General features: G+C 34.6%; 1 protein-coding gene across 1 annotated transcript in view; it reads left to right on the top strand.

Annotated features, from left to right (window-relative positions):
- The first annotated feature begins 224 nt into the window (after positions 1-224).
- LOC150095850 (tachykinin-like peptides receptor 86C) overlaps positions 225-22969 on the top strand; it is a 123161-nt gene continuing 100416 nt past the window's right edge. The window contains exon 1 of the mRNA XM_090409331.1: positions 225-884. Coding sequence (XP_090265457.1) covers positions 370-884 — 515 coding nt within the window. The 5' untranslated portion in view covers positions 225-369. The remainder of the gene's footprint in view (positions 885-22969) is intronic.

Below are 22969 nucleotides of genomic sequence, written 5' to 3'. Positions count from 1 at the left end.
GTACACTTTGTTAAGAGTTCAAAATCAATGACGCAACAAAAGCCACGCACGAGACCTACACGGGACGTGTTGCTTCTGCGCGATAGTCATCGAGCGGTAGCTAGAAGGTGAGTTGGGATGCGGAAAACTAAAGTAAACCAGAATCCCTTTGGCAAATATGTTAGTTCACCGCGACGGAAAGTAGCACGATGCCTCTCTTCTCGACCAGCTATTTTTTCCCCCGTTTTATGTTCCTCATTCCGACACACACATTAATGAAAAGAACTTCTGTGGATACAATGCTGAATACAAACAAAATTATCTTTCTGCGTGCCTGAAGCGATGGACCTTTTAAGAACGCTGTGAAAACTAAACGATTAAAGCAAAATCATGACTGATTACGACTATGCTTTATCCGTTATTAATGGCTCTACGAATGGATCTGTTTCATCAAATTTATCTCCGGATGAATGTTTTGCGGTACTTGACAACTTGTCCACGTGGGGTAACAACACTCCACCCGAAATTCTGAGCAATGTGACCTACTGCACACAGTATCTTGAGAAAATTCGTCTCCTTAACCGTCCTTATGTGTTACCCTGGTGGCAACAGTTAAGTTGGGGTCTCGCCTTCGGATTAATGGTGATTGTGGCCACCGCAGGAAACGCAATTGTCATCTGGATCATTATTTCACACCCAAGAATGAGAACAGTTACCAATTACTTCTTACTTAATCTTTCGGTCGCAGATTTGGTGACAGCGACTTTTAATGTCATTTTTAACTTTGTGTATATGTTGGATAGTCACTGGCCATTTGGAGCAGGATATTGCGTGTTTAGTAACTTTGTGGCCAGCTTAACTGTTGGGTCGTCGGTGTTTACAATTTCTGCGATGAGTGTGGACAGGTAAGTTCATTTTCATTACTTACACTTGCGGAATAGAAAGATTCAACGTTGTTGTTGTCTATGCAAGAAATGAGCTGTTCTCTAGTTTAATACTTTACTTTGTAGATAGACGGCTTTTTCTTTTCCGTGTCATAAAAGCAATGCGCAAATTTCCAGGTCACGTTTCTTCTCAAATCTTGTTATTTGACATTGTGCTCCTTTTCATCGCGATAATTCTGTAGCTCCTTTTGAAATTAGATAGATGTTTTTATCTTATCAGGAGCGGAATTAAATAACCCAGCACGTGCCTAAAAATATGATCAGTTTAGGAATGCGACGCATGAATTAAATACCAATTCATTTGTGAAATCATAACATCTCAGATGATCCAGCTGCCATAACGTACATTGAAGCTATTTTGATAAGATTAATAAAATCTCTCATAAAATTTTGTTTATTAAAGTTTATTTGACTGTCCTATTAGAGTGTGGTTTTAAGGAAATGCATCAATGATCATCTGAAGCTGACCCAGAAGTAAATTACAGTGCGTATGCTTCAAACCCTAGATTCCATTGACTTGAATACAAACGTCAAAAGTAAAATTATAAAAAATGAATGCAGGAAGGCTAAAGACAAGTGACTAAATGAAAAATGTAAAGAAATAGAGGAATTGGACAACAAACGCAATAGTAAAGAAATGCACAAGTCAATTCAAGCTCTGATAAATAAAAAGAAAAAATTTCAACCATAATCTTTGTATCTTCTTCTACAGCTTCTCCCACTTAAGTGGGGTCACTGTTTGCTATGAGTCTCCTCCACACCTTCCTGTCTTGGGCTGTCACCACATCCAAGTTCTTCATCTTCAAATCCTCTTCTACCAGCTCCCTCCATCTCTTCTTTGGCCGTCCACGCTTCCGCCTTCCTTGCACATCCATCTGCATAACCCTTCTTCCCACATATTCGTCCTCCTCCTCATCACATGACCAAACCATCTCAACCTTGCCTCCTGTATTTTCGCTCCTAAGTTCGTAACTTTCACTGTTCCCCTGACATAGTCATTTCTCATAATCTTTGTATAAAAGATCAAAATGGAAAAATGCCACTAGAGACACAAGATATCTTAAAAAGATGCAAAGAATATTGAAAAAAACCTGACTGATCGCACAGACGCACCAGATATACAAAGTATGGATGGTGAACTAATTACATAAGAAGAAATAGAATACGCTCTAAGTCAAATGAAAACAGGTAAAGCACCAGGCCCTAATCAGATCCTTATCGAATTGTTAAAGAAATTAAACGGAAACACAATTAATCACCTAAAGGTTATTTTTAATAACATCTATGACGCAGGATACATCTCCGATGATTTAAGGAAATCCATCTTTGTTACTATTCCCAAAATTCCTAGAACTTTTGAATGTTCAGAATATATACCAATAAGTTTAACAAGCCGTGTTAAAAAATTACTGAGAATAATCGTAAAACGAATAAAAAGGCACTTTGTCAATATAAACAGAAGACGATCCGGTTTACAAAAAGACAAAAAAAGTACAAGAGAAGGAATTTTCAATTTGAAAACATTATGTGAAAGAAGCCTCGATAATCAGAAAAGCATACAACTTTGTTTTATTGATTAGACCAAAGCATTTGATTCAATACATCACAAGAAATTAATACATATCCTACAGAATAATGGTTTAAAAGGAAAAGATCTACGTATAATTACAAATATATACTGGAATCAAATGGCCTCAATACGATAAAGATGCATATTCTGACAACTTTGAAATCAAAAAAAGTAGTAAGACAAGGATGTGTCTTATCACCCTTACTGTATGATATATATAGTGAGCAATTTGTAAAGATATTTCAGAACTGAAGGGTGTAAAAGTCGGGGTAGGAACTTCAGTCATGCAGATGACACAGTCCTTATAGCTAAATCTGATCTTCAAAACTCTAGTCACAGAAATTTACAATATAAGCTTAGACATGGGATTAATTATTAACCTAAAGAAAACAAAGTGCATGATTATATCAAAAGAACCAATAAATAAGAAATTAAACATAACTGTTAACAAAAAAAATGAACAAGTTCAGTCTACAGATGGAGGAAATTCCATTAAAGAAATAAAAAGAAGAATTGAGATAGCAAGAAAAGCCTTTATTGATATGAAAACTGTTTTAACATCCAGAGACATTAACATAGACAAGAAAAAGATTAATAAAATACTATATCTGGTCAAGTCTTCTCAACAACAGTGAAACTTGGACTCTAAATAAAGAAGCAGAGAAAAAATTAGAAGCTTTCGAAATGTGAACCATCAGAAGAATGTTGAAAATATGGAAGAAAATGAAAATGTTTTAAAGAAAGCAAAAATGAAAAGAACATTAATGGAAATAATTAAGGGGAAACAAATATTTTTGATATCTAATTAGCATTCAGAAATTAATATTATAAGGGAAACTGGATGGGAAAAGAGGGAAAGGGTAGACCCAGGAGAATGTGGTTTGAAGACATTAAGGATTGGACCGGCTTGAATTACCATAAATGTTCCAGAGCAGCAAAAGAAAAAAGTTCCATGACATGGTTGCCAACTTACTTCTAGAGGATGACACTTGAAGAAACACAAAAGCTATGTAAAATGAAACTATCTTGTGTAACGTTCCAAGGCAAAACAGCGATTCTTGTTGGTGAATCCAATCAAATCGATGTGTCCAGAAGCATAACGATCACACTTCGTCAAATGGAATTCTCTTGACGAAATGGACTGGACACGATCTTATTACTGCCAATATACTTTCGTCAAAAAAAAAAAAAGGTACGACCCTTGCTCAGAATCCCTGGCATTTGATTGAATGTCAGTGTTTGTGCTCGCAATTATGGTCATTCTTGCTTAAGATGAGAACTATGCAGACATCGTGAAACCAGTTACAGCTGTCAACAGGAATTATTTACTGAGCATCCCGAGAATGCAGCACTGGCAGGCATAAGACAACCATTTTTGTTAACCGCAAAGAGACGATTGGCTACCATTCTAGAGCATCAAGACTGATTTGACGAAAATAACAGCAATCAGCTTGTGGTCGATAAGAATCCGAACTCTCTCAACTGAGCAGAATAATAGTTTTAAAGAAAAAAAGTTCATGAAAAAAGCAGGAGGTGCAAAGAAAAAGGCTGCTTCTGAAAAATCAGTGGTGGTTGCAAAAATCGAAGGAAATGAACACTTTGTTGACTGACATCACTCCAGCGACTTCTTTAGGGCTGGTTGGTTGATTTGGATTTACAGCCAGAGCAACTAATTACAAGCCGAGTGTTTTATGACTATAAATTGCATATGTTTTATGGCTAGTTTGCCTGTTTTGTGGGATGAAAAACACTGCCACTGCCGTATTAGACCGGTTTATTTATTTCCAATTTAAAAGTCCTGAAGACTCTTCGCGTCCTGTAGGGAATTCTAACCCAGATCTTTTCAAGCAAAAGGCATATTGGCTCCTATTTAGGATCAAAGCATTCTCTGGATCTGCTACGGATGGCTCTGTTCCCATACGAGCAAAAGATAGTTCACGCTTTAAGTGAACCATCTTTTGCTCCATCTGCCTCTCGCATGAGTTTTTAAAAAATGTCCTTTTAGAAAATCAATGAATATTTTAAAGATTTCGACCAGAACTATTACGATGAATTTCAAAAACACTTCTTAAAAGGTTAAGGGTGAATCAGTTCTAATTTCTTTTAGCTCAAACCAAACTGAATATGCCATCAAGTTTGTGGCATATTCAGAGGATATATCTGAAGAAACTATTGATGTTAATGCAAAATGGAATCAACTGAAAAATTTTATATTAATTTCATATGCGAAATGAAACAGCTGCTAAAGAAATGTTTTGTGGAATGGAAAAGAATTAAGAAGCCATGGATTACAAATGAAATTATAAGAAAAATGGAGGAAAGAAGAAGATGGAAAAATGTATACACTGAAGAGGGAAGAAGAAAATACAAAGTATTAAATAATGAACTGAGAAGAGAAACTGATAAAGCAAGAGAGGAATGGTTAAAAGAATGTAAAGAAATTGAAGAAATGGATAAAAGGGATAATATGATAAAATGTTTGAAAAAGCAAAAGGAATTACAAATATTAAAAAAAAGCATAAGAAATCTGTCATTAGAAGATAGGCAAGGGAAATTGATTTATGATATTGAAATACAAGGTGAAATATGGAAGGAATACATCGAATTACTTTATGCAAAAAAATGAAAGACCAACAAAAATTGAATTGGAAGAGCAAAATGAAATCTCAACAGAAGAAAGAGGTCCTGAAATAATAAAGAGCAAAGTAGAAACAGCAATTAAGGAATTAAAAAGTGGAAAGATGGAAGGAATACCTAGTGAAATACTAAAACACCTGGAGGACAAAAGGTATAACAAAAAACATGGAAACTCTGCAACCTCATTTACAAAACAAGAGTATGGCCTAAAGATTTCACAGAGAGTATTCTTATAACAACTGAAAAGAAAAGCAATCCTGCTAATTGTAGTGACTACAGAACTATACGCATACTCTCGCATGAATCCAAAATACTGCTAAGAATATTAAATCAAAAGTTGTATAATAGAGTGGAATATTTTCTGGGGGATGATCAATTTGGATTTAGAAAAGACAGAGGAACTAGAGATGCAATTGGAGCAATGAGGACCATATGCGAAAGGAATATAAAAGTAAATAAAGATGTTTATATATGTTTCGTCGACCTCGAAAAAGCATTTGACATGGTGAAATGGGAAAATCTGATGGAAATGTTGCACAAAATAGGTTTGGATTGGAGAGACCGAAGGTTAATAGCTGAATTATATATGAACCAGACGGCCATAATAAAGACAAAAGTAGGAAAAACTAAAAAATGTGTGATTGGCAGAGGTGTAAGACAGGGATGCTGCCTGTCACCGACGCTCTTCAATATATTTGCAGAAGAAATAATAAAAGAAGCATTTGATGAAGAGAAAAGAGGAATCGCTACTGGAGAAAGAACAATACAAAATATTAGATTTGCAGATGATCAAGGAATATTAGCTAATACTGAAGATTAACTACAGCACCTAATGCAAAAACTTGCAAGTATATGCAAGAAATATGGTATGAAAATTAACACAAAGAAAACAAAAATGAGTCTCCAGGAAACCAGGAAGTATCAAGGTGATGATGAATGGAGAAAGTGTAGAGCAAGTGAGACAATACAAATACCTTGGTAGTATAATACAAGAAAATGTGACATGGAAATAAAAGAAAGAATTAACAAAGGAAAATATGCCTTTTATAGCAAGAAAAATTTGTTTATTAATAAAATGAATAAACATCTAAAGAAAAGGCTTATTAAATGCTATATTTGGAGTATGACCTTATATGGATAAGAAACATGGACAATTGGGAAGAAAGAAGCTAAAATGTTGTAGGCATTTGAAATGTGGTTATAGAGAAGAATGAAGAAAATAAAGTGAACTGAAAAAAAATCACCAATGAAGAAGTATTGCAAACAGTTGAAGAAGAAAGGAATTTACTAAAGACCATAAAAAAAGGCATAACTGGATAGGACATGTATTAAGAGGAGACAGCCTACTGTAGAAAATGATAGAAGGGAAATTTGAAGGAAGCGATCAAGAGGAAGGAGACGACTAATAATGCTTGATGATATAATGGGCACAAGAGGATATCAGGAAATGAAAGAGGAAGCAAGAGACAGAGGAAATTGGAGAAGGGAATCTGCTGAGTTATACCATTGGACCTGTCAAGAGATAGAATACTAATGATGATGATGATCATACGAGGAAATATGACTTCTGCATTAATTTAATTTTGGTATCTTCCTGGGTCCGGTTACGACTGATATTTTTATTTTATATATATCAGTCAAATATCCTCCCGTTTTCTGGCGGACTGGTAGGTCTGTGTGTTGGCAGGAAGCTAATGCTTGGTGCATAGTGGGTTTTTGTCTGCTGCTGTGTAGAACCGAAGCTTGGCGTGACGGTGGACTTTGCTTCTGGCTGTGCCGAGGTTCGATACCAGCACAGTGAAAAGATATCGAAGATATTCACTGAGATACGGGAGAGGGTCACTGGTTTTTTTTTTTTTTAGTTACTCATGAGTTTTTCGAATCATGAGAATACTGAACCAATGAAATCTTCAATAAAGGTCCAAACCAGTTTTAGTGATCTCCTTTATGGAAATGCGAGGTCAATGTCTGAAGTCACTAATGGAAAAAAAAAAATGAAGTCACTAGCCTCTATACAAATAGCCTAGTCGTGAAGATATTTCGAACGCAAGCTTTATTTGCTTAAATTGGATAAAGAATAAAACTGCAAATTGACAAGTGTAATGTCGATATGAAGAAGATAGTAATGAAGTGAACTTAATTATGGATTACTATTTCAGTATTAGTCTGCGCGGTTAGCCTAGTGGCCGTGCACTTCGCAACCATATGCCTGAGTAAGTGTCCTAGGTTCGATTCCCGTCGGAGACGTGAGGAGCTGAAGGATCTTCCTTAGCCATAGCCAAGTTAGCCGGTCGTAGACGGGAACAGTAGGGAAAAACCCCAGTTTATCCTGGGGTTTTTCATCCCGCAAAAACAGGCAAACAGGACCCGTGAACATACAGGATACAGCCATAGGACATATAGACGAAGACAGAAGAGGAGATGGGCGCCACTGTCTTAATTCACCGCCCATTAGACATTCATGGCTTAGCCATGAGTGATCCAACGGTCCATTAAGGACTATGGGAGAGATAACAGTATTTTGTACAAACCTTGAGGATACGTATCAAGAATTTTATTAAACTTTCCTATTACGCTCCAGACTACGTATTTCCAAGGAAAGGATCAAACTTATTTACTGCCCAGCCGCATTATACTTAATATAGTAAGACGCCCCCTGCAAGGAAACCGACTATGGTTCTTTATTTGTATTAAAGCGTCATATAGATAAGCAGGACTCGATAAATAATGCAACATCCTACTTGCCCAAGGGGTCTTGGGAGAGTAGGATTTTGTAATAAGAGTTCCATAAACCATAGTAAAGCCAAAATATTTTATTTTAAAAGTTATTTATTAAATTAAAAATATTCTATTTTGTCCGGTCTTCAGCTTACTCGCCATTGTCGAGCCCTGATAAGCGTAATTTGTGATGATTAATACAGATATTCAAATGTAGGATCATACAAAAACATTCTGACAGCTCTGCAAACTCGCAAATGATATATATAGTGATTATCTTTGAGGGTCTACAGATAACAATTTGAAAATTGTTATCTACGGTACTAAATGAAGTTAATTTATGTTGATTCAATCGCCACAAGTTATAGCGATTCGTATCCGAAGGAGATGGAATTATGAAAAAAATAACTAAGGTACGAAGCTAAGGCAATATATATTTATTAACTATGTGTGTCCTTCTACCCGTTTGCAGGACGAAAAACTACTTTCCATCCGTATGAGATTGATCAAATTCAGAACTTACTGAACCAATTTCTAGATTTTATTTCCTGTTACCACTACTTACTTCTGTCCTCTAAAACTGCGTTTATTTTTCGTGCAAACTCCAGACGACTCTTCACAAATCACACAGCTTAAAGTTGTTCTCATTTTACTTTAGATGTTTTTAAGAAAATATGTAAACTACCTGTTTCATTCTCTCACGCTATAACAATTCAAAGCGATGAAATATTAAGCTAACAGCTGTATCCTTATTATTCTAGATCAAATCCCCCTCCCTCCTCCTCTCCGTTAAGTGAAAAGCACCTCGAATGTCTCAATCGCTGAATATTCTTTCCTCCATCATTCTGAACTTTTTTTTTTTTTTTTTGAGGTTATTAAGCCATTAGTGGGACTATTAAACTGCGAGGTCCATCAAGGTAACAACATCAGCCTCGAAGTGAGTCTTTTTAGAAGGTCATAGCTCTAGGTGATCACTAGTCATTAATCCGAAATCCGGCATTGCATTTAATAATACAGCGAATAACTGTGCCAGCTGCTAAGAAAAAATGTTACTAAAAATTAGTGGAATGAAGTACCTGGTAATAAAATAATAGTTGATAGTTATAACAGTTGTGATAAATTAAACTGCCTATAGTAATCTTTAGTAATTATAATCCTGGAAAGACGGAAACAGGATGACAGAGAAGAGGGAACTCTCCACAGCGACACTGTCCCTTAGAATGATGATTTTGTGAAAAATGGCCGAATTAATGTGTACTGATTTAATGAATAAATGTCAAAATTATTTAAAACAAAAATATTTAAATATTAAATCAGCAAAGCTCTGAAATGTATATATACCCCTATTCACACCAATTCATTTCCAATGATGAATTAATTTTTAAAATTTTAAAAGATTAAGATTTTTAAATATTTAATCCAATTAGCAAAACCACAACTGATCCGCTAATCAGTGATTTGCTAACAGTTTGGGAATTTTAGAAAGCAGTTCAGTAGTGATTTAGTGAATGCAGTTCTAATCTTCACGCATTGGATTGCAGCACGAAATTTTAATCTACTAAGTATGCGTGACATACGGATAAAATTGGACTAATTTTGCTTCTAACTGTAATTGACAGCAGGGTTGCCTGACTTTCTGTGCCAGTGTCCTTTGCCTCGTCCGCAACTCTCCAAGATTAAATTGTAGAGTTAAAATTTATTTATGCTGCCAAACTGATTTTTTTTTTCCTTTCATGAAACATCCACCTATACTAACTGTCAGTCCTTATTACAAGATGATTTTTTTTTTTTTTTTTACAACTCTACATTTTCAGAGTTAAAACATCAGATATATAAATATAATAATAGTTCCTGAAAAGTAATGTAGCTCCTAGAACTGAATAAAAACCTAGTTATCTGGATGCCGGATCAAGTAATAGACTGTTTACTCAAGAAAGGTTAGAAGTTATTTCAAGAGAATATAGGGGGATACGGCATAAACTGCCTTTCGAGAAATAAGATGCCATTATATTTTGATGTGACGTTCGCATCTTACTTTCAATGAATCTCATAACTGCTGTTTTAAGAAGTGGTTATTTTGCTTTGCTAAGCTACGCTGATACCAGAGTCATTTATTTTTGCGACCTGCATTTGTTATGGCATTCCCTTTTCTGTGGAAAGGTAGTTTGTTTGGAGAAAACAAAACAGTTCAATTATAAGTTTTTTTTTTTTTTTTTGCGGCAGTCCATTTTAAAGATTCTCTAATACATTTCCATAAAAGCAATGTCCAGACATTCAAATTTTAGCACATAGTAAATGAATTAACTCGGCATTACCAAATATTGGCAAGTCGCAACGAATGGAAATGAGGGAAATCAGATGCTGGGGAGATATGCTGATTACTCCGAAACATCCATTTATTATCTCGTATTATGTTACATCTGCACAATAGTGACGTTTCTAGTCGCAAAGCCTGCTACTATTGCGCTCCATTCTATTGTTCGACAGGTCTTTAAGGAATTGTTTTGTGCAGCCTATCGCAATATGCTAAAGTCAATCTTTATCAGCATGTTAGTACTACATGGGTCATCAATAATAAAAAGGTAGGTGTGAATGCTTACTGTACAGTCAAAATTTGGTGTTTCTAAGAACTTAAATTCAATAATAAAGACGTTTTTTTTTAATTTTTTTGTATGCTATAAAAAGATGCTTAATTCCAGTGAATGTTGCAATTTTACTTGCCAATCCTTCCAGAAATGTGGCTCCTGAAAAGAGGACAGGTGAACTTTATCGGATTAAAGTGTCATCAATTTTAGTTTAGTAAATGTGATCAGAATAAATATAGAGTACAACCATCATCCAAATTTAGGATGAGGATATTATGCAATCGTGGAAGGCCATGAATATACAAGAGAAGGAAAAGAGTAGATCTCTGTAATGCTTCTGAACCTGAAATAAAGATTTTGTTAATAAAAAAGATACACTCGTTGAATTGGGAAGAACTTGCTAAATTAACTTAATTAAAGATTATTAAACTCTACAGAGGGAAAGTGATAAATATTGCTAATAAGCTGCGACGTTTCATACATTTTCGCGATTTTTAGCGGGGAAAAAACTTAGTTGGGCTCTATGTGATTCCTGATTTACCCATGCAATGGATGCACAGACAAAGAAAAGTTACTATACTTCGATGGTTAGTCACGCATCATTTGCACCTAAGCGGTGGGCAATAATGTGAACTGACACTACCGGAGGCCATATCAGTGATCGCGTATTAGTTGAGAAGTGCTTCTAAATTAACAGTTTAACGATTACTTTACGAACGACCAATGTAGAAAATGGACAGCTACGATTCCTCTCGCCTTTAAAAATAGCTGCAGATGGTGAAAGTTAATTCTTGAAACAAGATGTTTTAACACAGATGCAGTAGTGATATGAAAATAGGAGCCTTGCATTTTCAGTCGCAAACGTTTCTGGGTGTCCTATCCTGCAGATCGATTTCGATCTCTCTCTCTCTCTCCTCGCGTTTATCAAAAAATTGTTTCTGTGCTTAAGAGAGATTTTCATCTTATGAATGAAATTGTTTTTAGCTCGTCCTTAAAAAAAAAAGTTACTGATTTTTCTATTTAAGATATTCCTCGGGCGTCCTTCCCCCCCCCCCCCCCTCTTTTCAACATATTGCAATAGCGCTTCCAATCTTCTGGATAGATTTGGTTTAAATCCACTAAATAGTCTTAAAAAAACAAATGAATTTTACAAAAACTAAAGTTTTTTTTTTTATTATTCCCTCAGAAAAACATTCAAAATACGCTTAGCCATGTGCTAAACACGAATTCGTACTGACCAATGGGATTGACGGATTAATGTGTAATTTAAATTAGAATATACACAATCAACTTCAAAAATACAGTTTACAGGGGGGCAAACTAAGAAGCTTTTTTAATACTTACTACAATGCCTAAGTTCACAGACCAGAAAACTTCAAAGTGTTTTGTACATCTAACGACACATCAGATTTGAAGTGGAGGAAAAAAAAGTACAAATCTAATTGCTAGAGAAGGATATTACGAAAAATAAACCAGTGAACTTCATTCAGGACAGAGTGGTGTAAGCATGATGCCAGCATGAATCTACCCCCTACCTTTTAATATTTCCTGTTACTATTTTCTATACTATTCCATTTAATACAAACAGTTAAGGATGCAGTCCGGTTTTTTCGTGAACGAAATTCGAATTGCGAAAATGCAGTAGGTAGTATTTCAAATTCGATTAAGAGGAGAGGGGAAAAAAGGGACCGAGAACAGCGTTCCACAATTTCGAGACACTGAACGAGTTAATAAAATTTTCTATGCTTGTAACTTATTTTGATAGATTCAAGTATTTTCAAGATTAAAAAAAATCGAAATTTATATAAAACCCCGTGTGAGCAAGAGAAATAACCAAAGTTTACGAATCACTCTCCAATGCATGCTGTCTGCTGTGCCCTTTAACCTTTGCAGACCTCTGTAAGAGATAATATAATTTCTATAGATCGTATGTAATGAAATATGATTCGAACTACTCGTGTTTTGACTTATTACAAAACATTAGTTAATTAGATTAGGAATTTGTTTTCAGATATTTAATTAGGTTCAGCGTTGAAACTTACAATTTCTATACAACATCATAATTACCATATTGTAAGAAATTGTATCCGTTTATCGAGCATGATGAAATATATTGGTGTGTGTGTGTGTTTAACTTGGCTGGACTAAATGAGTATGAGATCTCATTACGTGGGCAGTTATTTAATGTTATAGGTCATACACATATCGGACAATCATGTTTATGAACTACTGAACAACGTATACGAGCCAATTTGAGCAAGTTGAATACGTGCGTAAGCAGAAGTATTTTCCTTGTCAAATTTGAACTAAGTTATTGCACTGCAATTATATAAAGTTGTTCTGATGTTTGGAGTATTATCGGCTTTTATGAAGGAGCAAAAATCTATGAAAAAAGCGATAATTCAGCACTGAGAAAAAAATGTTTGCCGTCAGACATTTTTTTTTTCTTACAGTTACAAATTTTCGCACAGGAACTAAACGTTAGGGATCCTAAATTACCAACAACTTACCTTAAATTCTAAAGACCGTTGAAATTTAAAAAATAAAAAAATTAATTATTCGTTTGTGTCCTAAATTCCATTCAGCTAGAGCAGAGTCCTGCACTAACTAAACATCGGATTAAAACAATTACGGTAAACTTGACAATTTTTCTTAAAGATTCCAAATACCAAACTCCGATGAAATCTGTCGATCCGTCCATACTGAATAATGGTATGAACAAAATAGATGTTGATGCCTTTTGTGAAAGGACGCATCTAAAATGCAACAGACAATGGTTTCAGTAGATTTCGCTCACACACCAAAAAATCTTGGTATAGAACTTATACACAACGCTAAAATTTCAGTTCACTCCAAGATTCAGCGGTAAACAAGCGTTAAGATTATTCTTGATGCCCCTTGAAAACCCCAAAAGACACTCATTGCATCGCAGAATGAACAAGTGCGAAAATGCGGTTCGAACTGAACTTTAAATATGATTTAAACCTCCTTAAACACGCGACAATTTTTCAACAACACAAAAAAGTGGAAGATGAGAAAAGCCATCTTCCACTTTGTGATATTTTAATGAGGTTCAATATACATCAGTAGCGTGGATGGGCAAAAACTAAACTATGAGGAACTTAAATACTAAAATAGTGCACATGTTAATGGATTTAGAAGAGAGCGAGATGAATTCCAATTTTAACTTCATATCCTATTCATAGTTTTGCTAACAGCAATATTCATTTTCCTCATTATTACGTGACATCTTCAGGATGTCAAAGGACGCACGGTGTCTCCTACTTAATCCTATGAACTACACACTGCGGCACTACCGCCATCAACATAGAATATCATCTACCCACCACCAATAGTACAGGGGAAGCCCATGTCAAGAGGGGGTTTAAACTATTAATTCTTTTTTGTTATAATGAAATACAGAACCTGGAGATTTTTTTTTATTAGTTATGGAAAACTATTTATTTTAATCCCCTTCGGGACTTATGGGCCGCACTGTACTTTTTGGTCTGCAAGTTGAGTGTTCTCATGTCTGATGCGGAATGAAAGAAAAAAAATTAGTTTCGGGATAGAACACTCTGCTATCTCTGTATGAAATCAGCTAACTCACATTCAGTGAAACTTATCACGACGAGAGGAACCTTCATAAAAAAATAAAAAATAATCTTTATAAAGGGATATCTGAGCAGTTGGAATACATATGTTATTAAATATCGTGAAGCCCAAAGGAGTTAAATTGGGTCGACCGAAGCTAAAATATTAATTTTTATCAATATTTTCAAAAGTTTTGCTCTTATGTTTTTTTTAAATGACGGTTTTCAAATACGTAGCGACATTTTACAGTTAATTGTGGTGATTTGAAAATATGCATCAGATAGAATGCTGCAGAGCGTAACATTTCACTTTTCAGAAAAGCTCAGTGAGGTAGATGTTTTCGAAAAAATCAGAAAACAATTTCTGAACTGCTAGAATTCTAGCAAACATCTGCCAGCAGTGTAAATATTATGGAGCGTACAACAGTATAGGGTATTTTGCTGCATTTCGTCTTAACAAGAATGTGTTAAATTGCGATTACACAGAACTATTTAATAGCATTTTCCAGTACTTACTAAAAATATACTGGTCTTTTAAGAGTTTTCTTTTGAAATTCAGACTTCCTAATGTTTAGCCATGATATGTACACGCGGATCCTTAAATTGGATCCATGTTACATCGTAATAAGGTTTAATTATCTAAGCTTAGATCTCGTAAATATTAAATACAGCCGTTGTAATTATCTTTATTGGATGTTTTATTTTTTAAATATGAATATTTTTGGAATCATAATTTGGCTGCTAAACTTAACTAGAAAGTAAATTAAAAACACTAATAATTACTTAAATTAAAGCTGGGAACAGGAAAAATTAGCACTCGAAACGAATATATAAAATGAAAAAAAAAAAAAAAAAAAACATTGCGCCATTGACTGGCATAGACGATGTGGTACACTATTAGTTTTTATACCAAATCAGGATATACGTTGCTCAAATTTGTCTCAAATGAAAGAACTAAATTATTAAATAAAAACCCATTCTTCAGTTCCTGACTGATGAAATCATTTCTGATTGTTATAATGCTAATTTTTTGTCTAAATGGCAATTAGTTTTGAACTTTCGAGGTTTCATAAGTAGCATTTATTATATTTGGTGTTTTAAGTCTGTAATCTGGATCTTTCTTTTTAAAGGGAAGATATGCATTCGTTATAATGTTAATCTCCACATCTGAGAGTCGCTCAACTAATTCTTTGTTAAAAAAAACGTTCTCAAAATAAAATACTTCTTTCTATTGTCCCTGGTGAAACATTGCCCAGCATTGCTTTCACTCTGTACGCTTGTTTTAGTGAGAATTTGAAACTTCAGATCAAAGAATGAGAAACTGATAATTGAAATTAGTTCACAAGCTACGACACGAGTTTATTTCGTTTAAGTGGAGGAGAAATCACAGGAGCAGTACTTATTCACGACTATTAAGGTGTGCAAGGCCAGGGAGCAGGGGGGAAAAATTGCTGTCCGTCAGTATGAACTTTGCATGGCGCTTGTTCATTTCTGAAAAAAGTATGACAACACACTTCAAATCTTTGATAAGAATTGGTAAGAATCCAAAGCTCCTCCCACGCCATAATCATTTGTTAATCCTTTAACATCCTGAACTAATCGACATGGCATGGATTAATTTCAAGAAGTTTCTATGTTCACTGCTGCCAGTAATCTTGCTCTTACAGTGGTGACATCATTCATGTCCTAGCATTCATTATTTCGTATTCTTTTGACCACTGCAAACAGCTAAAAGGAATACAAAAGTAAGCGCTCCTTGCTAGGACATGAATGATGTCAGATTTTATACCTGCTATCACTTATCGTTAATTCTGCTAAGTTAGAACACATGAATCTCCAGTTTTCAAATCGGCCTGGTTGGTGTATCTGCTCTCCAACCAACAGGCCATTTAGTTTCAAATCCAGCCATGGACATAATGAAGGGCGGGGGAGTGTCTAGAGGCGGTAAATTAATTTCATCGTCCAGTGAGAGATCGCTACATTTAAAAAATAATGATAATTAAGAAAAAGCATGTCAGAATACGTTCCTATATGTGAAGCCAAAGCCAAAAGTTCAATTTTTTCTGCTGTTCTAATGTGATGAACATTAGCAAAAGTCATTCTGCAGAATCAAAAATTACCTGTTTGTTTTTAGTAAATTTCTCTTAATTACAAGGATGAAAAAACATCGGAAGGCATTACTGCGTTCCTCATTTCATTAAGTACTACGCAAGTAGCATATATTTAAGACCTCATTAACAAGGACAATATAGCTAAAGATACAAGCAGTTTTTTTCATATTAAAAAAAAATCTTAAATATTGCACTTACTGTTAATTATCCTTTAATACTCTTTTCCTTCTCTAATCCAAGGCAAAAGATTTGTTTAAAATATAATTACAATTATTTGCTTTTATTGTGCATATTAGTATGAATGCTGACACTCTTATAAAAATTAAATGCAGACCCTCAAAGAAAAAAAGATAAAATATGAAGAAAGCTTCTTTGAATGAGCACCGATCGTTTTTAAAAGAAAAGCTTAAAAATAAGTCGTGAAAAAAATATTTAGAATAATAAATTTTCATGACTAATGTCGGTGAAAATCAGAAGTTACAAAATGCCTTTTTCCACTTCTCGCTAGCGATATTCGAGTCATAAATACTTGGGAAACTATTCCAATACGGTTGAGGCTCGAGTAACACATTACTGTAAATATTTCAGTCAAGAACCAAAATAGCAGTCAAAAGCTTGTTTCCTTCGTTTTCCCTAAAATCTTGTAGTATTTATAGCAAGACAGATATTTTGGTTTCCCGACCTCGAGATTTTTATGCATGCCGTATAACGGCCATAAATGAGAAAGGGAAAAAAAAAGTTCAAATAAATAGAAAAACAAACGCCAACAATGAGTTTGAAACAAACCGAAAATAGACTTTCAGGACAATGACAGCACAAGTTTGCCTACCGGTAGGCAAATAAGATCAGTTTTAAAACTAATCTTTTAGAAAGCGACTAAAACACTCAAGTAAAAGTATTTTTTTTGTTTTAAAAAAATAAATATCAGCACTGTATATATACTATTGATGAAAAACAGAGAAATAAAAAAATGCTAAAGATCTTTCGGTCAATCAATATTCAAATCACTTAAGACTATAAAATCTCATATACCCCCCCCCCCCCGAAGTTTTTCAATATGTCATTGATGAAGTATTGATTTTACTAGTATAAAGGCTATTTTAACCCCGTAAAGTAGTAGTAGATTAATGCTTTGTTGGTATCACCAACGGCTGAGCGTGTGCATCTTAAGAAGTGTCAAATATCACGTTTGGACTCCAGAATAGAAATCCCAGCTTGTGGATCTCTTATCAAAATGAAATACAAAAAAAAAAGGGGGGGGGTAGACCGAACCAAGTCCTGTAAATAAATCTAAATAAGATGAAAATATATATTTCCATCATAATAAAAATAATTCATTTTTAATAGTGATTTAAAATTATGAGAAATAAGTTGTTTCATATCACTGAAGTTAAGTCCCCTTCTACATTTTTTTCTCTTTTTGATAAATCAATTTTCATTCAAACAAAGCTCCACTCTTTCAAGGGAGGATATTTTCTGAACCACTTCAAAACATTAAGAAACATTAAGAACAAAGAAAATTAAAGACTTGAGGCAAAAAAAAAAAAAAAATAGAAAACTGCTTATAAAGATAATAAGAACACTTGGAGACCTCTGACACTATCAAATAATAACAATGTGCGTACACTAAGATTTCAAAATCTATATCCCTGCCTACCCATCAAAGACAGAAGAACACCGAAATGCCTAAGCACCTATTGCATTCAATTTTAGCAGACCGTATATGACGTTGCTCTGGCTGGACGGAACTATATATATTTGAAATGAGGATCTTCATCGACGGATAAGCAATACTGCCTGTTCTGGCTTCAAAATTGATCCTTCAATCGTCACCTCTATTTTTGATATTTACGATCTCTAATCAAATTCCTTCATCTCAGTTTAGATTTAAATCAGGCAAGTTTTGGTAATAAAAACATTTTGAAATGACTGTAATACATAAGACTTCCCCCCTCTTTTTTGTCTATGTTCAACTGACTTGTATAGTATATCGCACACCACAAAAATTTTATACAATATTTATTATTTTTTTTTTTAGGATTAAGTAAATAGGGCCGTTCGCCCTCTCTTTCTTTGCTAAGTTTAGTTATGGTTTAACGAGCAGCAATGTTAATAATTTTAAAAAAAGCGAAAGGGGCAACAGTTTTTGTGAAAAGCAGATATTGCATGAAAATAAGCGAGTGGGAAACATGGCTGAAATACAGAAAAAAATTAAATGTTATCGTATCGATTCCCTGAAATCTTCAGACAAAGATTCCAAGTGCAACAGGTAATAAAATCATACAAAAATCATACAATAAAATCATACAAAATACTGAAGCAGGCAAAATAGCTGTAATTATAATAATTATAATAATACAAAAAATGCTTCACATACTAGATAATAATACATACTCTATTTCGACTCTAATATACAGTCCTCATGGTCTGTGACCACTTCTGAAACAATTTGAAGAAAAAAAAAAAAAGCTTCTGAATTATGCATTGTAAAGTTCGGTGCAACCTGCTTATTAGAGGCCTGAAGTGGCTTGAAAATTTACCATGATTTGTCTCTAGTTTTCGGATTATGTAAAGAAAAAAAAATATAAACAAAGTAATTATAACAGCTTAGCACACTCACGGTTACCACCGTGAGTGTGCTAAGCGGTTATAATTATTAAAATAAATAGAACACTGATGCTTCCAAATACTTTGGCAATTCGTGTATAAGTTGGTACTAAATGACTTTGCATTACTTCAAGAATTACTTCTTGATGTAATGTTCCGATGTTTATCTTAAGTTCTTGTAACAAGCACAGTTAAGTGAAAAATCTTGACAAGCGTGCGAATGATGCTAGTAGCGATAAAATCGTGTTCGCGATGTCACTAATAAACTCGGAAGGGATTATTTATGGAAAACGACCCTGGAGTTATTTCTAGAAACTTTAAGAAGTTAACGAGCCTGCTGGGAGTATTTAGTTTGATTTAAACACTTAAATATACTGCTGACTTCTTTTTCTCTCCCCTTACATCTAACCTTTATTCAAAACGGCTTATCATTATCAAGTCAGTCTGCGTTTTAGCTATCAGTGATTCTTCACTTACATGCTCCGAATCAAGACTATTTTTCATATATTAAAATTATGAATTTTTTGTGTACTGAATTATGCAAATCGATAAAAGAAAATATCTGCAGGAGCTTTATTCCAGTTTTCCTACACGTCTACCAAATTCTTTGATCGGTAGTCAAAAGGTTCACTGACTGATGTATCAAACTATTTAAATGTTGGGAAATTTCTTTAACTGTTAGGTAACTAAGATTAGAGAGTCGGTAACTGTTCATCAGTCAAGCAAACAAGACATACAGCTGCTTCAATTTGATCTAAAAGGTTGCTAAGCAACAAGGAAACAGCTGTGAAGAAAGAAAGAAGGTATAGAATAATGCCATGAATAACGACTTAACTTGTTATTCTGAGACTGAAAATCTGACAATTTTCCTAGTGATGCTCATTCTTAAACCATAAAGTGAGAATAAATTAGCTGTAATTTTTCGTTATCTATAAATGCACGATAAAACAAAGTTCGGTGACGTCATGTAATCGTAGGATCGTTGAATACAATCCATATTAAATACGCAACCCTATCTAAGCCATGGGACACCCGTACGATTGCAGGAAAATAGATATCACTGCGTATAGCACAACTTTTGGTTTTTAAATGAGATCAGCGCGTCATTTCGATATTCGTTGTGGAACAGTTAAGATACAGAAAGAGTGTTTAGTATCGGCGAAGCTTCACGCCTTAGTTGCTTAGGCAACTAAAGCTGTTAGGCTAGCGTATTTCGTTTTTAATTTTTTTGTATGTTATTCCCATCCACGAAATAAAACATTATTTAAAAACTTAAGGATTATTTACAAATCCATAGTACATTTTGAACAGTGAACGGGCTAAGGATTTTTTTTTTTTAATCAATTACATATTTACTTAAGAGCCATAAGTAAATATGGGACTACAAAGGGAAAAGGTGTCGACGTTTTATACTGCAATAACTCCGGCGATGTAGAATTATATAAACAAAGTGGATATTGATCCAATATTTCAAAGCCGAATGTTTGTAGAAACTATGAAAGTTTCGTAAGTTGAAACATTCGGCTTTGAATAATGTTGGATCTAGTATCCACTTTGCCCATGTACTGTAAAATTACATAGTGTATTTTTAATTTTTTTTTAAATAGTCCGGAAACCCTACTCTGGCATCCCGAAAATTCGACGAAAAAGCAATTTATCGAAAAATCACAGTTCGCCGAAACTACAAATCACCGAATGAACAGTTAATCGAAAAATGAATTAAAATACGCGAAGGCATTATCATTAAAAGACATTTATCAAAAACAGCTGAAGTTTTTCATGGATTAATTTGTAGTGCAGTTTAAGCTTAGCATGATATTCCCTGTAGAGGTATGTGGTAATTTTTTTAGGGGTATTCCTTTCGGTCAGTATATGCGTTTTGTGTATTTTACACAAAACGCATATACTGAAATCTGGAATTATGTAAAAAATCTTAATTATTTATTCCCCTTACCTTCCTCTCTCTCTTAAACCGAATGTTGGTGGGGTAGCAATGCTATTTTACTACGGAATGATTAGAGAACAAGATGGTTTCCCATTATCTTCCTTATCCGGTAAGTGTTTTATGTCCGTAAACATGTGCGTTCATGGGGGACCGGTTTGCGGGATGAAACGCCCGAGTTTCCGGGATCAAAACCCTGCCATCTCCATATGAGATTGGATAACTCACCTGCAGTTGAAGAGGATTGGTAAAAATTCTTCGCATCATGAATGGGATTCGAACTCTGGTCTTTAACTAAAAGACTCCGTTTATATCGATTGAAATAAGGTGGTTTCATTATTATTAGTAGTAGTATGCGACGTCCGCGTTAATTTTACTCCGATTTGGTATTTTGAACCTTCCACGAAAATTTGTCGAACCTTTCCAGTTCAACTATATTCGGGACTACAAAGGGAAAAGGTGTCGACATTTTATACTGCAATAACTCCGACTTGTCGGAATTTGTGAAACGCACAAGAAGGTTGTGTGGTTCAGTTCCAACAGGATCATTTTTATTAGAACATTTTGGTAAAGAAGTTCCTAAATGATTAGTAATTACGCTCTAGCTGGTTAAAATTTAACAGTTAGGATATGTATAACATTTATCAGTTTTGATTTTAATCTGATTATCGTTGTTGTGATAAAATAAGTAGAACGAACTTTTTTTTTTTGTATAAAGATAAATCACTATCTGCACAGTTTGCATCTTCGGTGACGTTAGGTATTTTTGCCTAACACTTTAAAACAATAGTTTAAGAAAATTCATCTATTGATGAATTATGAAAGAATTTTATACATGGAATTTTTTTCAAGCCATTTCAGGGCTGCAATAAGGAGAGCGGTGGTCTCACACCGGGCGATGAAATTCATCTCCCACATAAAGATAATCACATACATTTATGCCCACTGAGAGATTCGAACCCAAGTCTGTTAGTAGGAGAGCGGTTATGCTAACCGCTTGGCCAACTATGCAAGCGTTCTGACGATGAATAATCAGACCAGCTAACTCACCTTCAGATGAAAAGCCCTTAAAAGGGTTTCGGCAACCACAAACAATTCCTTATGTGTTTCCGTAACATGTACAGAGCTACGGGATATGAATTTACTTGAAAAAGTGCAAGAACAAAATCTTTGTTAATGAATGAATACATCGGCTGACACAGGCAAAGATAAACATGGAACTCTGAAAGTCGAGCAATTTACACTACCTATAGGAAGTGTAAACAAGTTATATTACACTTAAACGGCACTTTTAACACACAAAAATAGGTTTGTGTGTTCTATACAATAAGTCTTAGGACTCCGTGAAAAGTACCATAAGTTCTGTTTATTGTACACTGCATAGAAACAAAATGTAATTTATACGATAAATTTCCGATAGTTTTATTAGCTACATATATATGATCTGATATCCATTTAACGAATAGCAAGCACTAATTCATCCATCTACTGTACATTCCAATCGACCAGTATTTTCAAAGCACCACGTATTATTTTCAGTAAATGTTGAAGATATATTACTGAAGCGTAATAAAGAGTGTTAGAAAAAGGTAGGATATAATCACACATGAAACTATTCTTCAAACCAAACACTGCACGCGTTCGTGCAGTGTTTGGTTTGAAGTTTACGTTTCATAGAACAGCTTAAGGTTGTATTTGGCAAACCAATTTTGTGAATGAATTCGGCAGAACATCGCTCAAATACTTAACCGAGGAGACATAAAACAGAAATAGAAAGTCCATCAAAAGGCGGTGGAAGTGTGAATAGAAAGAGAGAGAGCTTTAGTAGCCCATCTGTCCTCTTCTGTTTGAAATGATAGTAGAAAAAACAACCGAAGGCTATGAGGCCATTTATCCTTGCATTTGCGGAGAAATATAAAAAGAAGAAACGATGAGGTTATGGTGCGAGGTACCAAGAAAAGATCTGATTATCTACCGTATATCTGAAATAGGAGTTGGTTAAGTGTGAGAAGGCTAGTAGACGACGAATGTGTCAATATTCGTCACTCGAACTTGTTATTGACACATTCGAATGTGTCAATAACAAAACGTCAACATTTCTTCCAGCTTGATAAGTGAAACACAGAAAACGAATATCCATTATGTGTTATGAATACGAGATCCCGGAGTTCTTTCCAACTAAAATGGTAAATATCGCATCATCCTAGCACCGCGCGATGGAAGCATTTCGGAGATGTGCTAGTTCGAACGGAAAGCAGTTGTTAGTTCAAACTGAATGAAACT

Source organism: Typopeltis vanoorti, chromosome 19, assembly GCF_054136105.1.
Source record: "Typopeltis vanoorti isolate ZY-2024b chromosome 19, IOZ_Tvanoo_1.0, whole genome shotgun sequence".
Classification (NCBI taxonomy): domain Eukaryota; kingdom Metazoa; phylum Arthropoda; class Arachnida; order Uropygi; family Thelyphonidae; genus Typopeltis; species Typopeltis vanoorti.
The sequence above is the reverse complement of the archived record's forward strand: the minus strand, read 5'-3'. Positions and strand labels throughout refer to the sequence as shown.